General features: G+C 37.2%; 1 protein-coding gene across 1 annotated transcript; it reads right to left on the bottom strand.

The window, feature by feature from the left end:
• Window positions 1–758: 758 nt before the first annotated feature.
• Window positions 759–19,835, bottom strand: LOC139115409 (elongin-A-like). Its single transcript, XM_070677503.1, has 11 exons — window positions 19,697–19,835; window positions 17,900–17,956; window positions 14,919–15,791; window positions 13,895–14,000; window positions 11,288–11,383; window positions 9,297–9,350; window positions 8,498–8,595; window positions 7,129–7,230; window positions 5,780–5,858; window positions 3,117–3,338; window positions 759–2,344 (listed from the first exon to the last, which is right to left on the bottom strand). Exons 1-11 carry the CDS (start codon window positions 19,775–19,777, stop codon window positions 2,280–2,282), a joined length of 1,833 nt encoding a protein of 610 aa, XP_070533604.1. The 5' UTR covers window positions 19,778–19,835; the 3' UTR covers window positions 759–2,279.
• Between the last annotated feature and the right edge of the window lie 4,480 nt (window positions 19,836–24,315).

The raw sequence follows: 24,315 nt of genomic DNA, 5'->3' as shown, positions 1-24,315 counted from the left end.
GTCAATCTTGGAACACATCAGGAACTCCACCTGCCCAACTACCCGAGGTCGCTAAATTTTTAACCGGGTAGGTAAAGTTTTACGGTTACCTACCCGGAATGTGTATTAAAGTAATCAGAATTTTTATTTTTCAGAGATCAGAGGCGAGATATAGCCGATATATACCATGCAAGATATAATTATTCGGGCATCTTCTATTTTGCTCAACGGTTCAATCTTACCTGCCCGGCTGACTGCTTGTCAGTTTCCATGCATTTCTTTCGCTGATTGATGCTGGCGGTGAAGCACCTTCATGGCAAATCAGAGTAAATTGTTTTCCCTTAAAAAAACAAAATGCGACTCGGACAATTGGTGGATTTGATCACTGAACCTGAAAGCGATCGTGAAGCGAACAAAAAAAAAATGCCAATCAAATTTGCAAATAGCTGACCAAGTGGGAGGAGGTCGAAAATAATCTCTAAAACCGGACGCGGACATAATGAAAGCTGTACTTGTTCTACTGTCATTGTCGCTTGGCGGCGCACTAACATCTCCATTACGGACCGACAGTCTTCCACAAGGCAATGTGTGGAGAAGTGATGTATATGCAGAAAACCGTAGTAGCTCTGGGTTCAGTAATATGGGCATCCATGTTAAGAACATGTCCTCTTAATCAACAGACTTAGTGATTACAGGCATCAAAATGTACAGTAAACCATCGGTCGTTTTTCAAATAACTCTCACATTCTCACAGAACAGATTCAAACACACAGCATAAATTTATGTCAATGAATTTTATTTACCAAGTCATTTAAGCATTATTTGAAGCGTAATTCATTATATTTCAATATCATAAGCTTAGACCTGAGGTCAGAATTTTATTCTACATGATTTCAACGTCATATGGAATTAGCTAGCTGGGCATTATCTTTCTGAAAGCCTATAAAACCGTTCAGCAAAAATGATACAGAGCTCGTGTGGAATCATAAATTATCACTTTATGTCCTTTTCAATCAAATCCTAATTTCTCTTAATAGTTTTTTTCCATAAAACATATTTTGAAATTTCTGTCCACCTACTGTAAGACCTTTCCATTCAAAATAACCTGTGTTCCAAATTGACAATGGTCCTTCTCCGACATATCCGTCTGTCAGGAGAGCTTTCAATATTCAAAGAAAGCTCATTAATCAGACGAGTAAGAAATTAACCCTGTCTTATATTATGTTCATTAGTTTTCATGGAAAAGAGTTCTAAGAAGTGTATCTTGACATTGAGTTGGTCACATCAAATGTTGTGATCATGAGATACAGTAGTTTCTTTCACTGCAAATGGCTGTAAAATATCTGATTTCTCAAATCATAGGGTTACCCCTAGAGTCTTTACAACAGGCACGAGGGAATTTTATGTACAGAAAGCGAGGTCAAAAAATGAACTTAAACGAGAAGAAAGTAAGTTTGCAAAGTAATGGTGGTGAAAGATGGGGCACTGTTCAGATTATTGTCAGGTGATTGCAAATTTCTGGTGCGGCGTCATCAAAGAATTCAATCACGCTGCAACACCAGACATCAAGCAACTGTACTTCTCTGCTCAATCTCAGGTGATATGAATATTCATGAGTATGGCATGCACCATTTAAAACCTTAAAAAAAATACATAGATTTAAGGTAGTATGCGCCTCGAAAGTAAGAGACTTAAACTTTTGCTCCAACTTTCAAGGAATCTTTCAACCATTCTCTTTCAATATGAAGAATAAAAATTTGAGGTCACCGTGCATATTTTGGTACTGGAGAAAAAAATTACCAAAGATTTACCGACATTTGAAATTCAAAATTGCCGCCATCACTGTGTAGTCTCTATGGAGAAAAATAAAATTTTCCGTTTTTGAAAAACTAAGATGGTCACAGTTGTAATTACCCCAAGGGCTTCAAAATGAGCCCCCACAAGTGGTAGATCAGAAAAGAATTGGGAAAAGTTTGAGAGTCCAGATATCTGTCCCCGAGGCGCATTCTACCTTAAATAGAAACTGAGTATGTATTACCTGAGGGCAGGTACAGCAAAGATAAGTCTGTGTGATTTGCATCAGGTATATGCATCTCCCATCAGCACGTACTAGTGCACACATTCACGTCATACTAGCTTTGGACATGTTCAAGTCTTGAGACAAGACTAATGAAAGGTAGACATAAAATGGTTCTTTGAATATAAAGCCAGGTTGGAAATGGACATAGATGCTTATGGGTAAAAATACTATGATTTTTGCATTTTCACAGGATCTGTGACCTTCGACCCCTATTAGTCATTCATCGTTTCAGCCTCTTCATCATTTTCAAGCTTTTCATCATCATTGGAGCGACGATCTTCACAGCTGTGGAAACAACACACATAAAATTTAGCAAACTTGCAAAAACAAAATTACAGAAACTAAAATTTGGCAAATCAGCATCTTTTTATAAGAGTAAAAAACAGTGATTAAGCTAATTTGAAAAGCTTTAGTTACCACTTTTTATACTTTTCATTCAAAAATTCAAGCATACCATATAAACAACTTTGTACTAAGATTCAGGATTATGCTATGGTAAAAATTTCATCCAAATCACGGTAATTTTTCTTTATAATCTCATATGTTGTAGGTAGCTATGAATCGACCATGATCAGAAAATTTGATGTTGCTGTCTTTTTTTTTTGAGATACATGGCATTAGACTTATACGCTTTAATTCTACATTAGGGTACACCCTAGAATATGGCTGTGTTATGCAGTTTCACACAGTATGTGGACATTACATGCCAACTCAGTGACATAATACAAAGAGCCATATGAAACTGACCCCTATGTATTCACTGACCATCACAACAGTAAAGTGTATTGATTAAGGCAGCGTTTATGTAATAAAAACCAAGTTCCGTTGAGGGCGCTGTTAAGATGGCAGTAAAAATTTTTATATTTCTCTGTTGTTTTCATGCAACTCGGAGGTCAGCCTTGTGCGGACATGTCAACGTCACACAGGGTACAATGCTAAATAGATGCAACCTGGCGCTGGTGAGTATAAAATCAGATGAAATCTTGAGAAAGAAAGAAAAATGCAGAAAGATGCAGATACAGGGCCTTCAATGTAAGAACAGAAAAAAAAGACTCACGTTTGGGAGGTCTGCTTGCAGCAATTGCATCTCCACCATGAATGGATCCACTACTGCTGCTACTGGTGTGGCTGACAGTACTGTGAGATCTTTGAGAAGAACTTCTCTGAGGAGTTTTATGCTGTGATACCGGACCAGCAGTTCCCAGTTTGGCTTGTTTACGAAAGACTTCACGCGGTGGCTTGGCTGGACCGCTCATGAACGCAAGTTTCAGTTGCCTCTCTGTAATGTAATGTAAAAACAGGCACATCACATGGGGATGAAATCAGCAATGTTCATTATCTGCCTTCATCTCAATGATATCAGGTCACACTTGGTGAAAGTTAAGACCACACTCAATGAACCTGCACTTTTTCCCTTACACCGCCATGGTTTGGCCCAAAACAATTGTTATCAATGGTGGATGTGGACCTGTTTATAGGTAATTGGGGGTGAACAGGTCAAACTTTAACACATTATTCATTATCAGTCTTTCTTTGACTTGCTCATCAAATCGCAGTGTGTGACTAAAAATGGAGTTACGCAAGGAGATTTGTTTCTCGACTTGCCAAGCTGACAATGCAAAACTTAATAAAATACAGCCAGTGTATTAGCACTTGTTGTTCACAAACAGCTGATGAGTTCGTCCAAACTTGACACACACATGATGTTCATTTGTATATCACACGATAAACACTGAAAACATATTTAATGCCCAAATATGTACAAGTTGTTCATTGTACGCCTTACTGTCAAAGTATTCTCAGTTAAACCAGCGATACATTTCTGTCAACTTAATTTCACATATGACTGACCACAGAAATAGAGGAAAATATTGAACACAGGAGTAAACAGTCAAAATGGAATGCTACACTTTGCAGAAGTATTAACAATTTTCCAAAATGCCATTATATTGAATGAAGACTTTGACTCATGACGTTCTGGTTTTTAGTGAGTGGACTTTGATCTCCAGGACTTCACACAAAAGACTGATTTCACTCCATTTATCCAAAGTTGTTAGTGTATGTTAATTATGACATTTCTAGAATATCAACTTAATATCATTGTTTTGTACATGTTGTATTTGGGAGGTGTCACAGGCAGTGAGTGGTGTGTTCAGCTGGATTCCATTTGACTAAAACTCTGGTCACAAAGACTTCTATTTCATCAAACCACTGGTTTCAAAGAAAGTGTCTTCAGTTTTGTAATTGTCAATGCATTTTATAAATACAAAATATAATCTATTGACAAAACAAACAAGTGGACTTCAAAAGTTGTATGAGAGACACCTATCACTTAAAGGTAGGGGAATTGATCCCAGGGATCGAGTTTGTTCTAGTCTGTAAGAGGATTATGGAGGTGTCATAGTCTTTTGTTTTCCATTGAAATTGTAATCTAGTAAGTCAATTTCCTGGCAAGACAATCTAACGCCTGAACCATGCCTTTAACCCCTTGACTACCAAGGCCAATGTATTCCTATATACCAGGCCCCTTATGTAAATATTAATAAAATCTTGCGTGTGGTCATTGCATGACCACTGCTTAGAGTAAAAATTAAATAAGTACCAATAACCATATATTTTCTGATCAGCATGAAATTTCCCACTTTTTCATACATAAGTTTTGAATTTCCAGGTCACGTGACTGATCACATGACACATCATGTGACTAGAGTTGGCAAAGAATATGAATATTTGAAGCATCAGGACGTGTTTTGAATCCATAAAATGATGCAAATTTGAATACAGTTGCAATTTTCAGGCATTGTCTTTACATATATGTAATAATAACTTCCTTTTATTATATTTATAGATGTATCTATTTAAGATTTTTCTCACAAAAGGCAGAGTAAATGAACCACAAACATCAGCATCTGACATGATTCTGTATTTAAAAATCAACACATTTTATATTTGTAAACTTCTGCTTTATGTCTTCCTTGCAGAAACATGCATCTAAAATGGTTATGATTTATCAAAAAATAATTCACAATATTTAAAAATACATTTTAGGGAACAACATATCACATGACCAAACACATGACCAGTCATGTGACCAGTCATATTGATAATATGGCTGCTATAAAATTTCACTGACTTATAGTAAAAAATTGTATTTCCTCTAGTTTCATTCACGAATATTGCTGTTAACAGAACATATTTACATATAAATCATTTGTTTTCAATAAATAAACATTTCATTTCATTAAAACAAACCATAAACATCTTCGCGATCGTCCGTACTTCTGAAAACTGTAAACAATCGGCGCGATGCTTCTGTGATCAGCCTGACCTTTAGGATCGAGGTCATGGGTCACGACATTTGCTTCCGGATTTTGGCCATACTCGGACGTACGGGGGCGCAATCACATTCAGGCCAGATCGGAATGCATCAATCTTAGTCGCGCTGCGTGCCGACGCCGAAATTACGGGATTTTTAGTGACAAAAACGAAGCAAATACGCCTATTTAACTGTGCCGGATATTTCCGGCACTCTAGGTATATGGTAATTCAATATGGTGCCGGATATATCCGGCACCATAGGTAGTCAAGGGGTTAAACATCAACGTACGGTGTGCAAATCATGACACACCAATTAACCGAAGGTTAGCTGTTGTTTAAATACAACTTGGAAATCAAATAATGTATGTTGAAGATGAAGAAAATTAAAATAACAACACATACCAGGTTTTTTCTGTGCCATGCTGGCAGCAATATTGGCGGTTATTTTTTCCAGCTTCACCTTCCTTTCATCAAGTTTACGCTGCGGGAAAAATACAGAAAGAGAGGTCACACTCTGCTTGTAATGAAAAATTATCCCTCAAAGAAATAGCAATCATGAAACTTGCTTCAGAAGAAATAAATAGTCTTGAAATACAGAAGTCATTCACCTGCCTTGTATTCTACAAGTATGAGCAACTAACTTCCTGGCTCTGTTTTCACAACAAACTCGTATAAAAACAAAGTAAAAGACTTCTTTAAGAAGAGGGCGCTATCCATTTTTTTTTGCACAGCCTTTCCATTTGCCAATATTTCTTGTGCATAGGTTTAGCTATGCGCTCTGTTGCTAGCCTGAGGACTCTCTGGGTTACTGGTGACTAATGCAAACACACTGTCTGTGTCCACCTATCTTCAGTCTTGCCAACATGGTGGAGAATAAGGACTAAACTAATGCTTTACACTGAGATTTCTGTTTTTACCCCATTTGATCACTGCGGTACAGCATCAGGTGCTTGCAGTGTTCAGTGTACAGTAATGGAAAAGTGGGAGAAGTGTGACATGGTTTTGCTCTTCATGCTTTGAACCCTGACCCCCTGGTGACCTATGACATCATGCAGACATTTTTGTCCGGGCCGGGTTCAAAGGGTTAATGCTGTAAAGCCAAAAATTTGGCATATGGCAACGCATAATCACTATCCTTGATGGATAAACGTCTTTGACTTTTAGTGTCTAATTTAGATACACGCTAATTATGAGTATGTTAATTTTTTGGCTAAAAACTCCTTGTTATGCACAATCCACTGCTTTTATGCACGTACATACGTAAATTGGTGTTCCATAGATTTTTGAGCCGAAATTGTGACAAAATCCAGGTTCACCTCATTTCAAACTTAGGCAATAAACAAAAGAAGTATTTTGCGATCAGCATAGACCCTTTATTCAACTGCGAATATCATACTGTACGGGCTCACAGTCTGGAGAGCATAACTATGCCATACTTTCCCTTTTTCTGCACATACCATATTCGATACTACAATATTCTGTGGGTACATGATAAAACCTTGAGAACTGTAACAACATTTCGTGCTATACTGTCTCTAAGCACTGAAAAATACAGATATTTTTTACTTGAACACTAGCTGGCAATATTTAAATTTACATCTTCTTGAAAGAAATTGACCTTTATATGCTAATATATGCTAATCAGTATTTATTCTGGCTCTCTGACACATATACAGAAACTGAAATTTCAAAACAGGTAACTTCCGCAGAAAGAAAATAAAATTGACGATATTTTCAGAGAGTAAACTTACAAGATAGAGTTCCCGCCATGTTTCAAACTCATCAGGTTCTTCTCGTCTGAAGTCCCTCTCACAATGTCTTTTCCATAGTTGGTCTGTGTCTTCAAGAAAATGCTGACATTTGAAAAAATAAAAATAATGAACGATGTCATCCCAATATCGCAGTTTCTGTTTTCAAACTTGAACATATGTTCCATCAACAGTCAACCATTATTTTATTTCCACACAGAGTTCCGGTATTTCAAAAGTGTGTTTTACTGCATTCTCATTTTCCAATTTTAACCCTTTGAGTGCTGTATTTTTTCCCACCAAAATTTTAGTTCAAAATTTTATCAATTTTCATGAACATTTCTGTAATTTTTCCTATAATTTTAGACCAAGTGAACACAACATATCATTGGCCACTGGTTTTTATCAAAATTGTTGCAAAAATCTGACAAAAATTGACTGAGGTATATTTTATAAGGGCGACAAAAATTGACTTTGGCGCTCAAAGGGTTAACCAGTCTTTCAAAACTTGTAAAAGCAGAGTGATGGACAAGCATGCACTGCAAAACACAAATATGCTTTGTAGTCAGCGAACAATAAGACCTTTTAAATTCCCTTTTGTCTAAATTGTCACCTTCACATGATATCTGAGTGATCACTTGTCAGAAAACATAGCCATTAAATTTCATTGATTACTTTCCCAAGAGAATAATTCACATCTTTTCAAGGTCATTTTAATCAGACTCCATTGCAACTGACAACACTTGGTCTTTCATCAAAGCAATCAGACCATGTTCAATGTACATTTCCCCTGGTACAGTATCACAATGCACATGGAAACGAACACAATGTTTCTGTTGGCTTTTTAAAAATTAATTTGTTACAGAGCTGTCAGGTACAGAGTTAACTCAACTGTATTGACATTTCAACTGGCAAGGCCGCATTCCTTATGTTTGCTTGAGTATCTGTTTATTCAGTGCAGCACTTTTAAATGCATGCGTCACATTATGACAGAAATTTGTAAGCCCACTGTCAAACCTGACCTGATGACCATAGACCAATGTGTAAAGACTGTATACACACATTTTTTTTTCATTTCCTACATTTGTATTGCCGTCACTTTCTGTGTCACTCTGTCACCATTTTATCAGTCTTATCAGTTTTATCAGTCTATCTGTCCCTATCTTTCGTTTCCTGGGCACTTCTCTTTTCAAACTCACTCGGTCAAATTCTTCATTTTGAAAAAAAAACTCTTTGCCTGGAACAGATCATGATTTCACAAAGGAAAGGCTAAAATTCTTAAGTCTTAGGAATCTCAATTATGGAGCACTCTCACATACAATGAATGACTGGCAATGGTAAATAGAAGTGAAAAACAGATAGACAGACTTACTGGATTGTAATCTTCCAATGTGAAGAGTTGATCTACTGTACATTTCTCCAATACCGGAGAGAGTATATCATACGGAATACCACCGACATCTTCCAATGCTGGGTTCCATGAAATGCAAAAATATGAAATTTTGCACAGATGATTCTCTGCTGACCCATTGCTATTATTACAGATGCAGAAAGTGACCTTCACATTATGCGTGACCAGAAATAGATTTCATGGAAATAGAATCACTCCACTGTAAGCAAGGTACCAGCAACGATGAAATGTAAAATGTATATGAAATCTACATTTATACACGTACATTGTGAGTACAAATGTGGCTGTAGCGATACTACTCTCTGGCTCACAGGTCACATGTGCAAATCTGGTACATTAGCCGATCAAAGGTCTCAAAACAGGTCAGTCAAAGTCACACATGTCACAGTGCTCTACTGTCGAGAGTTGTGGTAGTTTTCCTCGCAGGGTAGATACCTGTCTGTTTCAGTCTGAATGTACATGTGTCAGTTTTGAATGAAATAGAAATAATCATCTCACGTAGAACCATGTGCTTGCATGTACAAAGGTGAGTTGCTGTATGTGGGAGAATTATTGACCAGCAGATCACTGCTGGTCTATAAATACACCACCTACTTCATTTCCAAATCAATAAACATAAGTAAATATGAGTATTTGTACGCTGCCACTGGTGTAGCTGCGTGTAAATCTGTCTGAGTTTGATTCATGCATGACCTCTGACCCATTTTTAATGACATCATCGCGATTGCTGTGAATAGCTAGACAAATTTGCTGAACTTACCATCAATATTGTCACACAGCACCCTCATACACATGTCATACAGTGACGGTACATCTGGAAAATGAAGACAGGAAAATCACTACAACAGTGAAAGTCAGAGTCGATAGGATGTGGTTATGCATATCACAATGACTTGAGGCAGCCAATGGCCATCCTGCAAGCTATCTGGGATACGTCCATTTCTTAAAGCCCCAATAGCGGGAATGTGTAATAAACCGATCTCAAAATATCCTCAATTTTCTAAGAGTTTTCTTTGAATAAGACCCATTAAAGACTGAAAAGTGTATAACACTGTCATAAGTGTCAAATGTGGAATGAAAATTCAAACATTTTAACATCATTTTAGATTTTCCACAATTTTCAAAAACTAATCGACATGTGACAGAAAATATATATTACAACAACAAAATGTTGGCCGTCATGAGTTGTGCATTCAAGTAAATGGTATTATGCTTGTTTCTTGTATGATCACTTCGTGTACGTGCAGGAAATACTGCATTTTTTTAATTTTCCGTGGGGCGCCATTTTATGAGTGCGGCACCCGTTTATTATTAACCTGTTCAAACGTGTAGGCATGGTTAAAATCAGCGAGCAGTGATACTTCTATACATATCCTTCAGTTAGCACATTTATCATTTATACAAACAAACTTGGTTTCAAAATAAAATCATGAAAATAATGCATAAAATTCACAGCTATTGGAGCTTTAACATTTCGTGTAAAATCCGATAACCAACACAGAATTATTTTATCTTCAAACAAGCTACAGGTCAGCCAAAAGATTCTCTAGCTCTTCTTTTGCTGGAAGTAAAACATAGTTTAAACTATTTTTAGATCTCAGTGCCTGTCATAGACAAGTGGTTATTTATCAGAGGAGTGGCCAAGCTACAGCTTTAGGTTTTTCTGCATACGACGGTGTGCACATGGCTAGCTACACACAATATACCATGGACTGGTCTACTGGACATAAATTTGTGAATAATAGTGGACTGGCAAATACCATAAATATTAGTTTTAATGAACAAAAGGTAGATAATGCATGAACTTTCAAAGATTTCTTCTTTTCTTCTGGCATAAATTTTGTTCATCAGAAACATCATTTCATATTCATGTTGATCATCAACAACATTATTTCATGTTGAACATCAACAACATCATTTTATATTCATGTTGATCATCAAAAACATCATTTCATATTCATGTTGATCATCAACAACATTATTTTATATTCATGTTGATCATCAAAAACATCATTTCATATTTATGTTGATCATCAACAACATTATTTTATATTCATGTTGATCATCAAAAACATCATTTCATATTCATGTTGATCATCAACAACATTATTTCATGTTGATCATCAAAAACATCATTTCATATCATGTTGATCATCAACATCATTTCATATCTATGTTGATCATCAATGTTATCATTTCATATTCATGTTGATCATCAACAACGTCATTTCATATTCACAATGTTCTTTATGCTATTATGAGAGTAACTGGTAATTCATGAAACTCAGTAATTTTGAAGACTTGTAAAAGAAACAACTTGTGAGAAACCAAAATACTCATTCAAATTCATTTTCATTCATTTTCATAATTTATTCCTACGATAAAGCCCTAGGCCATTCCATACAGCACATTTTATGTGTGATAATAAGTGGCATATTTTTACTCAAGTTTGTCAAGAGAATGGTAATGTTCTCTACTTCACTCACGTGTGACAGTTACCTATTTGTACAGAAAAGTTCTGCCTATTTCTTGACTTCAAATGTACAGGACTACCTACAGTAACGTCTAGGTTCCATTTTGATTTTTCGGTGAAAAAAACTGATATATTTCCACATTTATTTCTCCAGACTATGACTTTCAAAACTGGATAGAGCAGAAAATATGAAAACTTATTGCAGTGAACAAAATTTCATAAAATGATTATAAAAAAAGTGAATCTGCATACATCTGAAACCATGCTTGTCTACTTACGATCATAGATGATATTTCTTGCTCTTCCAGAGAAAACTTTTGTACGAGATTGTTTTGATGTACTCATTGCAGTGAGAGCTGCTTCATCCAACCCAGCTGTGGACAAATCGATGTAAAATAATACAGTTATTTTTCTACAAGTATGTCAGGGTTTGGAATTTGCATACTTTTCTAGTCCAAAATTCGACATGTTCGACCATCAAACAAACCAGATGATGGCTCTTTTGGACTGTGAAGAATCTGCAAAAGTGTGACACAGTATTGGAGTCCTTCCGAGATTGTAATACACCAAGCTAACATCCCTCAATCTCAGTGCTTGATCTACAGAATCCTTTTATCAAAAGGATTCAGTTAGAAGTTTTTCTAGCTGTAAGGCCCTAACCCATCCTCACTGTGAAAGATAAATTATATTCCCCTACACAGAGCAAAATTAATGTTTATGAATGACATTACATACCATATTTAGTGACATTTAAAGTTTACAAGTTTTAAAAGAAGGTAATTAGTAGATGATAATTTTTCATGAACATATTTTTTCATTTGGATCACTGAAATATACAGTCATTCAAGTGGTCTACATACACCACCACACTAACAGTAACACCCTAACTTTGAACCCTGTATTTTGAAAACAGTTGCACATGTGATATGTCGAATCAGAGTCATAAATATTTTGTTTTGCACAATGCAACCGTACAGAGCAGAAGCAAGAGGTCTTGCTTCTATTGTCTATGATGCAACATAGTAGGGCAGCTGTGCTGGAATTACAGCTACCTGTCCTTTGCACTTTCGTTTCTCTGAGAAGATTATCCCTTATCAACAGCTGTTATTCTGGACTTTTATTTCAATAACCTGGGCATTTAGGGCAAAAGCTCACCCAATCCACTGTGAGCTGTGCCATACACATCAGTTATACTCAATCAGAGCAGATTGACAACAGCAAAATTGGTTGTGACCCCCAAGCTACCATTACAAACAAGGCCAGAGGGACAGCCTTCAGTCTATGAGATGATGGCTACTGAGGGTGGCAATTATTAAAGCACTGAAAGGATGGCACGTATCTTTAAATTCTTCTACCTACTTATCTATGAGCAAGGGTTAATTACAGTAGTGCTGCTTCATGATTGGCTCACGGCCTGTCAATCAATCTTGCCAATTATCATGAATTGTACTCATAATAAAGCTTTCTATGTAATATTATTATATATGAGTGATTGTAAATCAGAGAGTCTATGGCATTTTCACTTTCAACTCACTACAAACAAACTGTATGCACAAATCAGTGTAGGTATCATCAGATTTCATGGATTTCCATGGATTCGTAGTCACCTACCACAGACATAACACTGTGGATGTACATGTATGCTCTGTTCAGATAGTTTACACAAAGCAGATGATGCATGGAAAAATCATAGGACTGTTTACACAAAATGGATTAACTACAAACTCTACATATTAATACAGTGGCAATATATCTAAATCACTGACTGTATTCTGTATCTTTTTTTCTTTTTGCGATAAGTATGTAGTTTCTTCATTAAGACTTTTTCCTTGTATTTGCAGTGAGACTTCTGAGACACTGTTTTTTTTTTCTCTTCCGAGTTCATGTAACCCTTTTCATCCTACCATGGAATGATGTGTGTTAATAAAGTGTTATCGTATTTAAATGATGAAATGTTTTACTGAGGATACAGAGTATCGTACATTCTGCATTTATATGAAGACCTTTGTAACAGCCAGATCCAAACAATTTCACATCTTTCAAATTTCATTTAGATTTCTAATTATTTTATTTCTTATGAAGTTGAAACTCTCAGTCAATCTGGAATTCAGTTCAAAAAGTTCTACCTATGCTTTTCAATGATTTCAAAACACTTTCAAATTATTACGATAACATTTTCACCACTAGCATTACAAACATTAGAGAGACAAGTTCCTAAAAAATCGAAACTTGATTAAATATTCTCTTTCATGATCAACGTTTAGAATTAAATATGTACATTATCTGAAATTAAATGATATTTGAATTTTCAAAGTGAACACATAATGGTAACTCTACGGAGAAATACTTACCCTTTCACCACCATGGTTCCACCCAAACCCATTGTTATCAATGGTGATCTTGGACCTGTATACAGGGAACTAGGGTGAAAGGTTTAAAGGGCCAGTAGCTGTAACTTCTGATGATTTTTCACAGTTTTTTTTTATGTTAAATATCCATTGCAAGTTCTTGTTCTCTCCACTCCTTGAGTGACACATATTGAAACACCTACTGTTTAGTGGGTCAACTCAGAGTCTATATGAGCAAAATGCACTCTCATTGTTTACATGCAAATTCTAGTCCAGACCAGAATTCGGTTCAGAAGAAATTACAAACAAAAACAGTGAAAAAAATCATGAAATGTTACAGCTACAAGCATTTAATATTCTATTTTACCGAAACACAATTAGTATACCTATATGTAATCCATACACTTCAAAATAAGCCCACAGATTTAGCATGAACCAAGAAAATGAGTAAAAATTCAAGCGGCCCATATACTGTCTCTAAGGCCTATTCTACAAGTAGTCACCATAATTTATCAATTCATTGCCCTCATAGCTTACCAGTTCTCCGTTTTGGTGTGTCTAACTGTGGCAAGCGAAGTGGTTTGTAATCTGGGTTTATTGCTGGCATATTGATGTCCAGTGGCGATGTCACAGATTCCTTGGCCTGCAATAAGATCACATCATCAATCAGTCAAGTTCAGTCACAGGTCATTGGTACTCTCACTGTTAAAAAGCAAAATATTTGGTATCAAAGACCAGTGACAGAGGCCATCTAGCATTCCTTTTCAAAGCAGGTTTAAAGGTATACTGTCACCTGTTCTAATTTTGTTCTAATGGAAAAAGAAAACCTAACCAATCACAGATTTTAAGCAGGTGGCCGCTTTTTAAAAACAGCACCCTCAATGGGCATTTTGAATACCAAGGAATGCCCTTTGACCATATATGGACATATTTAGATTACAGGTGACTGTATACCTTTAATACAGTTCACAACTAACAGACTGAATTGAACATGCCGAAGTTGGATGAACTTGCCTTTCAACTTACCAAATCCAACTTATTTCATATACTGGAATCATCTATCCAATGTACGCAAACAGTCTGAATATGCATGTTTTATTTATGAAGTATGAAAGGCTCCTTGAATTTGAACTTCTTATATTTTAGATGTCCTGGGGTCAAATGACACTTTTCACCAAATTCTATGTGGTGGACAAAAAAGACAACTTTCCTTATCTGTGAGAATACAGCGGTATGTGTAATTTCATTGAAAGCTGTTGATGCCTCCCAGAACATGTAAGCTCAATATTCCAAGAACTTGCAGATCAAACCATGGCATCCAAAATTACCATCCAGTTCGACATGTCTTGATCAATACCCATTAATGATCTGAATATTCAAGTTCATTGTTGATATACACGGATAAAGCAGATACAAGCAGATTCATTTACGAAAGTTAAACGTGGAGGAAAAGTGATAAATGCATCCATTTCCTGACTCTCAAACCAAGCTGCTCAGAGTGTCACATTCTGTGCTGTCAAATTCCAATGGAAGCGCCGAAATACACACATTACAATCTCACCTTTTTCGCTCTGCTCTCATCAACTGTGGGTATTTCTAGTTTCCTTTTCATTTCCCTAGATGTCTTGCTACCACTGCAATCAGTGCTGTTTTTCTCCATCACACTGCCACTGCGTCCTGATGTTTCCCTCACCTTGTGTGTGCCTGCATCGTCCCTGCTTCCTGCAAAACGTTCCTTGCGTTTGTGTTTATGTTTTTTCTTATCTTTCCGTTTCCCGGAATGCTGGTCGTGTTTTGCTCCCTGCTGATTTGAATGAAATTCTGAGTCTGTTGCGGCATTTGAGGATGAGACCACAGTCGTCTTAACCTTATCTTGTTTCAAAAGTTTCTTTCCTTTCTTTGGCGTATCTAAATTCAAACATTCTAAAAATGACATTCCAGTAGACTCATACGACACTTCCTCATCTCGAACTTTGACCTTCGCTTTCTTTTTCACTGGTTCTGTTTTGCTACTTTTCTTTAGCTGTACGCTATTTGATTTTTCATGTCTATGATCGCTGGTTCCTGCGCTATCGTTTGTAAATCTCTCTGTTTCAACGTGTCTTTTCATAGCTGTCTTCTCAGTTTTGGACTTTTCTGAGTGACACAATTCTGTGCTTTTACTAGATTTTCTCCTTTCGTCTTTCACGCGTGTCTTGTCATCACGTTTTTTCTCTTTTCCCGGATAAGACTGATGATGCACCAGTCTTTGGTCTTCACTATCTTCAACATGGCTTCTTGAGTCGCACTGGTTTCCTTCATAATTCCCTTCCTCATTTGACTGAGTCTCTGTCAAGAGCATCTCTTTCCATCGATGTACAAGAGTCCTGGCATAATCAGTCACTCTACCTCCCCATTTCCGGTACTTGTTGACCTGCTTTCCCACGCCAGTACTCTTTAAAAAAAAAATCATTCAAAATTGGTTAGTCTTTTGCATACACTATATATGCATGTGCAAACGACCAGTTTCAAAGAAAACTGCTTTGTGCCACTTTGCTTTCAGTTTTTTATCAAAGTTCTGTTGTCTCTACCGTGAGCACTGTAAACCAAGCCGTGTGTTGCAGTGGTCTATCTTACAATATGAGTACGCAAACCACAGGAAACTGTCTCATTCACGAGTCCGCTCCTAAATCACACAAGAAACCGTCCCTTCAGAACCCTTAACATAGAATGCCCCTCGGTGATGGATATTCACACTCTGGAATTTTCAGTTCTATTCTGATCTACCACTTGTGGGGGCTCATTTTGAAGCCCTTAGAGAGCTAAGAAAAACTTTCACCATCTTAGTTGTGTCGACAAGCTGAATAGTCAGTGTTTCAACATGCTTTGAGGACTGAGTAGAACAAGAACTTGAAGTTGACATACAAGACAAAAATAGTAAACAAGCGACCTAGCGGCCGATATAGCTCCGCTGTGTTTATGTAGAGAATAACTTTTTTTGATACATGTTGATGAAGAAGGTGGAAATCTTTGATAGCTCAATGCAGTGGCCAGAAAAAAGTGGCTAAAATAGCTGCAAAAATACACAATTGAAGATTTCATCATACTTTGAATATATCACATCAGATCATCCCTAAGAACATGTCAACCAAAGCTATCTGATGAGTAGTTTTTTGAGAGTAAAATTTTTTGACCAAAAATGGCAACAATTGCCCCTAAAAACAAAGTGCAGATTTCATCATAATTTCAAAAGATTAAATTTGGTTCATCTATAGAAACCTGTATACCATATTTCAAAGCTGTTAGACCAGTACTTTTTGAGAAACACATTTTTTGACCAAAAATGCAAAAAAATTGCCCCAAAAATTCAAAATTGCAGATTTCATCATAATTTCAATAAATACTTTTAAGTTCATCTATAGAAACCTGTATACCAAATTTTAAAGCTATCAGATGAGTAGTTTTGAAAATACACATTTTATGACAAAAAAATGGCAAAAATTGCCCCAAAATTACAAAATTGCAGATTTCATCATAATTTCAATAAATATCATTAAGGTGATCTGTAGGAACCTGTATACCAAATTGCAATGCTATCAGATGACAACTTTTGGAAATACACATTTTTTGACCAAAAATGGCAAAAATTGCCCCAAAAATACAAAATTAAAGATTTCATCATAATTTCAACAAATATCATTCAGTTCATCTGCAGGAACCTGTATACCAAATTTCAAAGCTATCAGATGAGTAGTTTTGAAAATACACATTTTTTGACCAAAAATGGCAAAAATTGCCCCAAATTACAAAATTACAGATTTCATCAGAGATTCAATATATATTACTTAGTTCATCTGTAGAAACCTGTATACCAAATTTCAAAACTATCAGACCAGTACTTTTTGAGAAATACATTTTTTGACTAAAAATGGCAAAAATTGCCTTAAAAATGCAAATTTGCATATTTCTCCACAATTTGAACAAATCTGAAAAAGATCATCCCTAAGGGACATATGTACTAAATACCAAAGCTATCTGACTGGTAGTTTTGAAGAAGAAGATTTTTAAAGATATTTTTACCAAAAATGACAAAAATTGCCTTAAAAATACAAATATGCAAATTTCACCACGATTTGAACAAATCTGACTGAAGTCACCCTAAGTCAACTGCATATCAAATTTCAAAGCAATCGGACAAGCGCTTTCAGAGCAGAAGATTTTTTTACCAAAAACACCAAAAAATGCCCCAAAAATACAAATATGCAAATTTCACCACGATTTGAACAAACTCAAGTGAGGTCACCCCAAGTGAACTGCACATACAATTTCAAAGCAATCGGACTTGCGGTTTCAGAGGAGAAGGCAATTGTTGACGGACGACGACGGACGACGACGACGGACGACGACGGACGACGACGGAAAATCAACCTATTTGATAAGCTCCGCGTCGCTGACAGCGGAGCTAAAAATTCATTAAAAGATACAGCCACTGAACTTTAACAATGGTAAGTCGTTGGGTAAATTACTAAACAATCTAGCTACTATAAGGAATTAATACCGTACCTGCAGAATGGCAATGGATACTGGCAATTTACTGAGTTGCTTGATGATTTTAAGGATCTGAAAATAATCACAAGAAAGATCATACATCAATGCAAGATTAAGCCTATCCCTAGAATTCTGATCATACTTGTACATATGTTAATTGTAATTCACACAGGTTTTACTTCAGTCTACGACATTACTAGAAACTGAAAATGCAGTCATACATTTATTGAACACAGTAACACATTTCAACTCTGAAAAACAAAATACAAGTGGTGTGTGAGCGCACAAAGTTTGTTTAAAATGTCTTCATTTTTTACTGTATCACTAAATTTTCACAGCCGGCAAATTTTAGCTAAAAGCCGGTTGTCTTTGCCGGCTGCCAGGTATTTCCTACATCCCCGAGTGTTCAAAAAGGACAGTAAACAAGTGTGCATAATTATTAGTCATAGTCATAGTGCAAATCAATAAGAAAGGGGTCGTCACTGTACCCATGTTGGCAGGGTTTACTTGATTGTGTAAGCTGTCTCACAGTTGCATACATATACCGTACCATTTAGGCTTCACATGCAATGCCTGGGCTCATTTCCTTTGATAGTTTTCATCAAAGTAGCCAGTGGCGAAAAATGGCATCTCTCCATACCAGCGCTGTGTGTTGTTAATGTCCATGTCATGTGGTTTTGAGAGTACATTTGAAAACACACAGTCCTACACATAGGGCTATGCGAAGGGGTGCTTTGCGCCTACTTAAACCCATTACTTTCCAGTCTATCGGACCCCAAAATGAATGGATCCCAGTCAATTAGACCCTGTAATCATTCCAAGCAATGAGATATGCCTTTGTCTAGTAATTCGCTCATCAATATTGCATAGTTCTTTATCTAGTTTGAATCACAAGGAATTTATAGTGATTTGGGACATCACTTCAAATGACAAACTTATCACAGTACTCAGGCAAAACAACTTTCAGGTGAGACAAGTCTCTAGTAGTAGTCCTGCTGGTGTGTTTGCCATCACTGCTGTACTGGTGTGTAGAAATGAGAAATTCATTGTGTCAACAGAACAATTTTGTTTGGAATGTTTGAAATAGAGAACATCTATGGTTCATGTACATGAATTTTATATTTGTACTACCAGTGTTTAACCAAAACATATATAGCATCAAATCAGTGTCCAATTGGCTTGGATCTGACTGGCATAGGTTACCCTGGGACCAGGATTGACCAGCTTCCTACATGTACCTATAACTCATCATCTTTGGTAGTATAGGTTGGGCTACACCACAGTCCCTCTACAAAGACAGTGCCTATGATATACGCTCAGATGTGTGAACATGGTGGGAAAACACAGAAGTGCTGGGGTATTCAGTTGATTGCATGTAAACCTGTGAGTGAAATGTTAGTTGCTCCGTTTTTTCAGGATCATGGTTACATGGAAGCTCATGAACATTTTCATAACAATAAGTTTATCCCCACAGTGTACAGTCCAGGACTCGTATCGAATCATAGGGGTACTGAATGCAGTTCGAATTTTTGTACATTCGGGAGAATAGTGGCAAAGTTTTATGCAAAGATACTTCTTTTCAACTACTAGCACAGTGGGATGGGATAAACAAGTCTTAAAAGAGCACGTACAGGCATTTAACTTATTTATAGTAATATCGATAAAGTTGCAATTATACATGTAGCTGCCATATTGCAACAATGCATCAGGGCAAACAGGAAGTTGTTGTCTCTCAGCTAGTGCAAGGTTTGGAGGGCAAAGACATTTTCCACGCGTTACTTAACCAATAATTATGAAGACTTTATCCCATACCTTCACTTCATCTTCGGTGCCACAGGCGTATAACGCCTTTTGTAAAATTTGGACGTCTTTCGTTGTCTTTACGTCCGCCATATTGTCATTTCGTTGACCCTTTATGTTGTCGTCTATTAACTAGACAGCTACTGTGGACAGTGCTAGGGAGTCTTGGTCAGGCAGGTCGAGTCAGGTCATAGGGGAAAGAAATCAGTCCCCTGGGGTGGGGAGGGAGTTTTTTTGTGCAACGGTTTACCTTATTTTCTTTTATTAATTTTGACTGTGATATTTCAAATAAAGTTCAAGTCAAAACCTTCTGACTGCTTTCTTTATTACTACAAGCATAGACCCTCGAGAGTCTATGCTACAAGTAATTTTTGTTTAATTTTGACTGTGGTATTTCAAATACAGATTTCGACTCCACACCGTCTGACTACGTGTGGGACGGCTGTGGTGTTGACTTAATAAGCTAATCCGCTGATACGCTCAGTCATTATCAAGTTGGCAATGTTTGCGCAGCAATTAGAGTGGTATGTGCACTGGTTGAAGAGGAGATAAGGAATTGGAAACACAGTCAGACAGTTTGGAGTAGAAAGCTTTATTTGAAATATCACAGTCAAAATTAATAAAATCAAATATTAAAGGTAAACCGGTGCACAAAGAAAACATCCCCACCCCAGGGGACTTTCATCTGCCCCTGTGGTCACGTATCAACGTACTAGCCTTCAAGATAAATCGGTAAAATTATCTATTCAAAGGAATCTATGTCAAAATGCTATGCTGACTGAACAGTTTTGTGCTTTTGATAAATATACATTAGAGGATTCGTTTTTGTGAGGGGATCGGTGGAACTTCAGGTACAAATGAAATGTAAAAGCTACCCCCTCCAAATTATTTTTTTACAATATGACCCCCCCCCATTCATCAATTGTAAATGTGACACGCCCCCCCCCCCAAAAAAAAAGATATTCATCTGATTAGATTTATCAGACTTTGTAATTTGCAAGTCACCTGTCAGACATTGGTAGGCCTATATGTTCAACATATCACATATGTCAACCGCGTGAAATCTATCCGTGTAGTTGCGTGATTTCCATGTAGTGCGCTGTCTGCCTGATCTTGTTACTTGTAAGAGTTCATTTTCTATGTCGCTGCTATCACTTTCTGAGCCACTTTCCTCTAATTCACCTAATTCACCTATCACTGCATCTTTTGGTTCACTGTCCGCCTTCTCCTCTTTCTCCTCCTCCTTCCCTCCTGGTTTTGTCTGCTTAGACCCTCCGGTGCTGTTTGACACAGTTGCCGGCCAGTATGTGCTTCAACTATTTCGAATTTGTCTTCCTTCAACATCTTTCTCTCAGTTGACAATTTGTCTCTGTTCATGTACATATCAAGGCTACGAAAGCCGCTGAGGGCCATCGAGCTCTTCAACCCGACTTCTCACTTCAAAATTTTGTTTCTATAGACACTCCTACACATACTTCCTACTTCAAAATGCCAACTCGAGGTTTTTGTACACTGCACTGCAGTCATTGTTGCCATAGTAACTTGACCAGTCTAAAGCATTAATTTGCTTTCCCTTCTTCTGCTTCTTCATTCTTGCACAGATTTCAATGTCTCTAGATCATCTGAGTTAAGTGGTCGACTATCACTTTCTCAGGGACTATGTAGTTCTTTAAGAACCCGTGACAGTCAAAGTGACTCATCAGAAGCTAGTGGTGCGAAAGATGCAGTTTACCTCGGTGAACTTGACAGTCCATAACTGATTTAAAAAGCAACTGATATGTCCCATTAATATTGATGTTCTTATTTATATTTGTTGATCCTGTTTCTTCAAATGTATGTAATTACAAAGTCCAAAACTCTTTGCAAACCTTCCATAGAACACCGGTTTTTTCAGAAATTGGGGCTATTTTCACAGTTATAAAAGTTATATCGTGAACTTTGTTTGTTTATTCTGAAATACTGTGTTTGGACGTCAAATCCAACGTGACAATCCAGTTAACTCCAGGTAAAACCTCGAGCTAGTCCACTATAGCGACATAGGTCTATACCAGCGATTATCACTAGCACACACACACATGCCTTCCCCACCAACATTCATTTCACCCCTTCCTTCTCTAATACAGTGTTATTGGGGAGCGTTCACTAATGGGCGAGGTCATGGAAAATAAACATATTGAATTAGGAATTAAAGGTAGAGTTAAAAAAGAGGTATAAATGTTAACCGATTGAAAATCTAGGGCGAAAAAGGAGATACTTGACAGCGGTACACATGTTTATAGCTTTCCATGATCCAATGGGTGTTCGCAAGTTGCGACCCCCTCCCCCCCCCCCCCGGCGTGCGCCGGTCTACGACTCTGAATATCACCATCCGAACGCGGCTACCAACGGCAAAGGGTTGGAGAATGCTCCTGGTGGGGGGGGGGGGACAATATCCGAAATATCAAACTATTACAATACTTTTTTTGCCCACCACTTTAGGAAGCTAATGGAGTAAAATAAGTGTTAACTGGCTTAGTCTATATTTGTGAAAATCGAAAGCTTATTTTTATGGATTTAAAACAGGGATGGCGGCGCCCCACTTTTGAATTTCAAAGTGTCAGTAAATGTCGGCAATATGCTCTCCAGTACTTAATTTTGCCAAGTTACCTTGACTTTTATCTTGACATCTAAATGGAATTGTTGAAAGTTTTCTTATGAAATGTTTAGCAAAGGTTTAAATCTTCATTTCGAGGCGCATGCTAAATTGAACAATAACACACCGCAAGATACACCTCCATGATTGCTGTACTGATGAAACGCTGATAGTGCATTATGGGATGTTTCAGTGAACACATTATCCTTCCAAAACGATCGAGCTATTGTATGGAAACAGATCTACTCAAAATTTGAAACAGGAATTATAATCGTTTGACTATTTCACTATGTCCATTTCTGTGGATTTCAGAGACAAAATTCTTCACTGCGCCCTCACACGCCGCATGACGGAGTGTGACGTGAGGCTGATTTTTGTTTTAATATGGCAAAGTGTCTGTCAGACTAATATATCAAGGTCATGTGACACAAACATGAAGAATGCTTACGTAATCGTATTCATATTTCTCTGCGAGCCATCGTTGATCCATGGATGTGCAAATCTGTTTTTGTGCACCATGGTTGATCGCAATTCCATGGATAGTACAGAGGTTATTTCCCTGCCCTTGGTTGCCTGCACGCGTTCGTTTTGAATGAATACACGCGTTACAGGGCGTATGACGTAATATTTTCTAAATACGCAAAGTCTTTAACGTCATACCATTCTCATAAAAGGCCATGTTGACAGTCAATTATTTGATTATCCAACAAAGTGAGTGTTTTTACTGCAGTCTTCTATCACAGATTTATTACTGACTTGTGGTCGAAGTGAACACCTGTCGACATATTGCTGTCCACTCAACACTTGCTGAGCACAGTTACCCGTGGGTTGGGTAGTCTGCTAGATTGATCAATTAATATTCTCTGCTCGATCTATCGATCGCGTACTCGATCTGCCCGCCGCTGCAGCCTAAATACTGCCAAAGTGTGAAACAGAATCACTCGCCGTCTGTCCAGTATGTGTTTTTGTCTTTTGTCTTTCATCAGTTTGAACTGTTCAAGGTAGGATACCGACCACTGCATCTTCTTTGTTTGTGAAGCTTGTAAAGCACACAAAAAGTCATACTAATTCATATAAATTTATGACTCAGACTACAAACCGCAACAACAACAGCGCATGTACCGTCCCAACAAAATTTGTCCGAATTTCAGGCAGCGGTGTACGATGTCGCGCGTGCAGAAGTCGGCTAAAAAGAAGTTGATACACAGAATTCAGAATAAATAGCACTTAAAGTTATGGCTAATGGAGCATTTTACTCAACAGGAGGACTAGTATGATTTGACACTTAAAAAGTACGATTATACTCAAAGCTGTTATGATTTGTTCAGCTACCCACCCTTATCACTACAAAAAGGAGACAACTACATACTTTGTTATACTCAGTAACTTCTGCAGTTTAATATTTGGAATTTTCAGGTTTTGAAAGAACACATTTTTGTTCTACTCCAACATGTTGAAATTTATTGTGAACAGGTTGTCATAACAACTATGACTATTAGTTTTTTCTTGTATTGTTTATCTTGTATTATCAAGTAAAACATTCATCACCACTCTTAAAGCCATGCACTCGAAACAGCAGTCACCGCAGCCAATTACATTTGTAGGAGACCCAGGGAATCTGATGCAACGAGTGAGAACCGTCTCACCACACATGCAATCAAAAACAATGGAAAATTCCATGGGAAGACCAAAACTTCCGATTGTTGAATAACCAAATCGCGTTACTGTAGTTATGTAAGTAAAGAAAGGTGCGTGAATAGGCAGAGAAAAGAGAGGGGGCATGCAAACATTCTTTCACCCGCGACTCGGAAAGAACCGTTGTAAAGATCGTAAACGGCTATTTATATATACCTCTACAATCTGCAACATTCAAAAACTAGTTAATTTTAGTAGTGTTGTACTTCTCTTCAACACTCAAAACACGTTCAGTGAAAATTTCACCAAAACAACGAAGCGTTATAAATGTGGTTGTATCACGAGTCAATTTATCCGCCTATAT

The sequence above is a fragment of the Ptychodera flava genome, chromosome 17 (assembly GCF_041260155.1).
Source record: "Ptychodera flava strain L36383 chromosome 17, AS_Pfla_20210202, whole genome shotgun sequence".
Taxonomy (NCBI): domain Eukaryota; kingdom Metazoa; phylum Hemichordata; class Enteropneusta; family Ptychoderidae; genus Ptychodera; species Ptychodera flava.
This window is presented reverse-complemented; position numbering and strand designations above follow the sequence as displayed.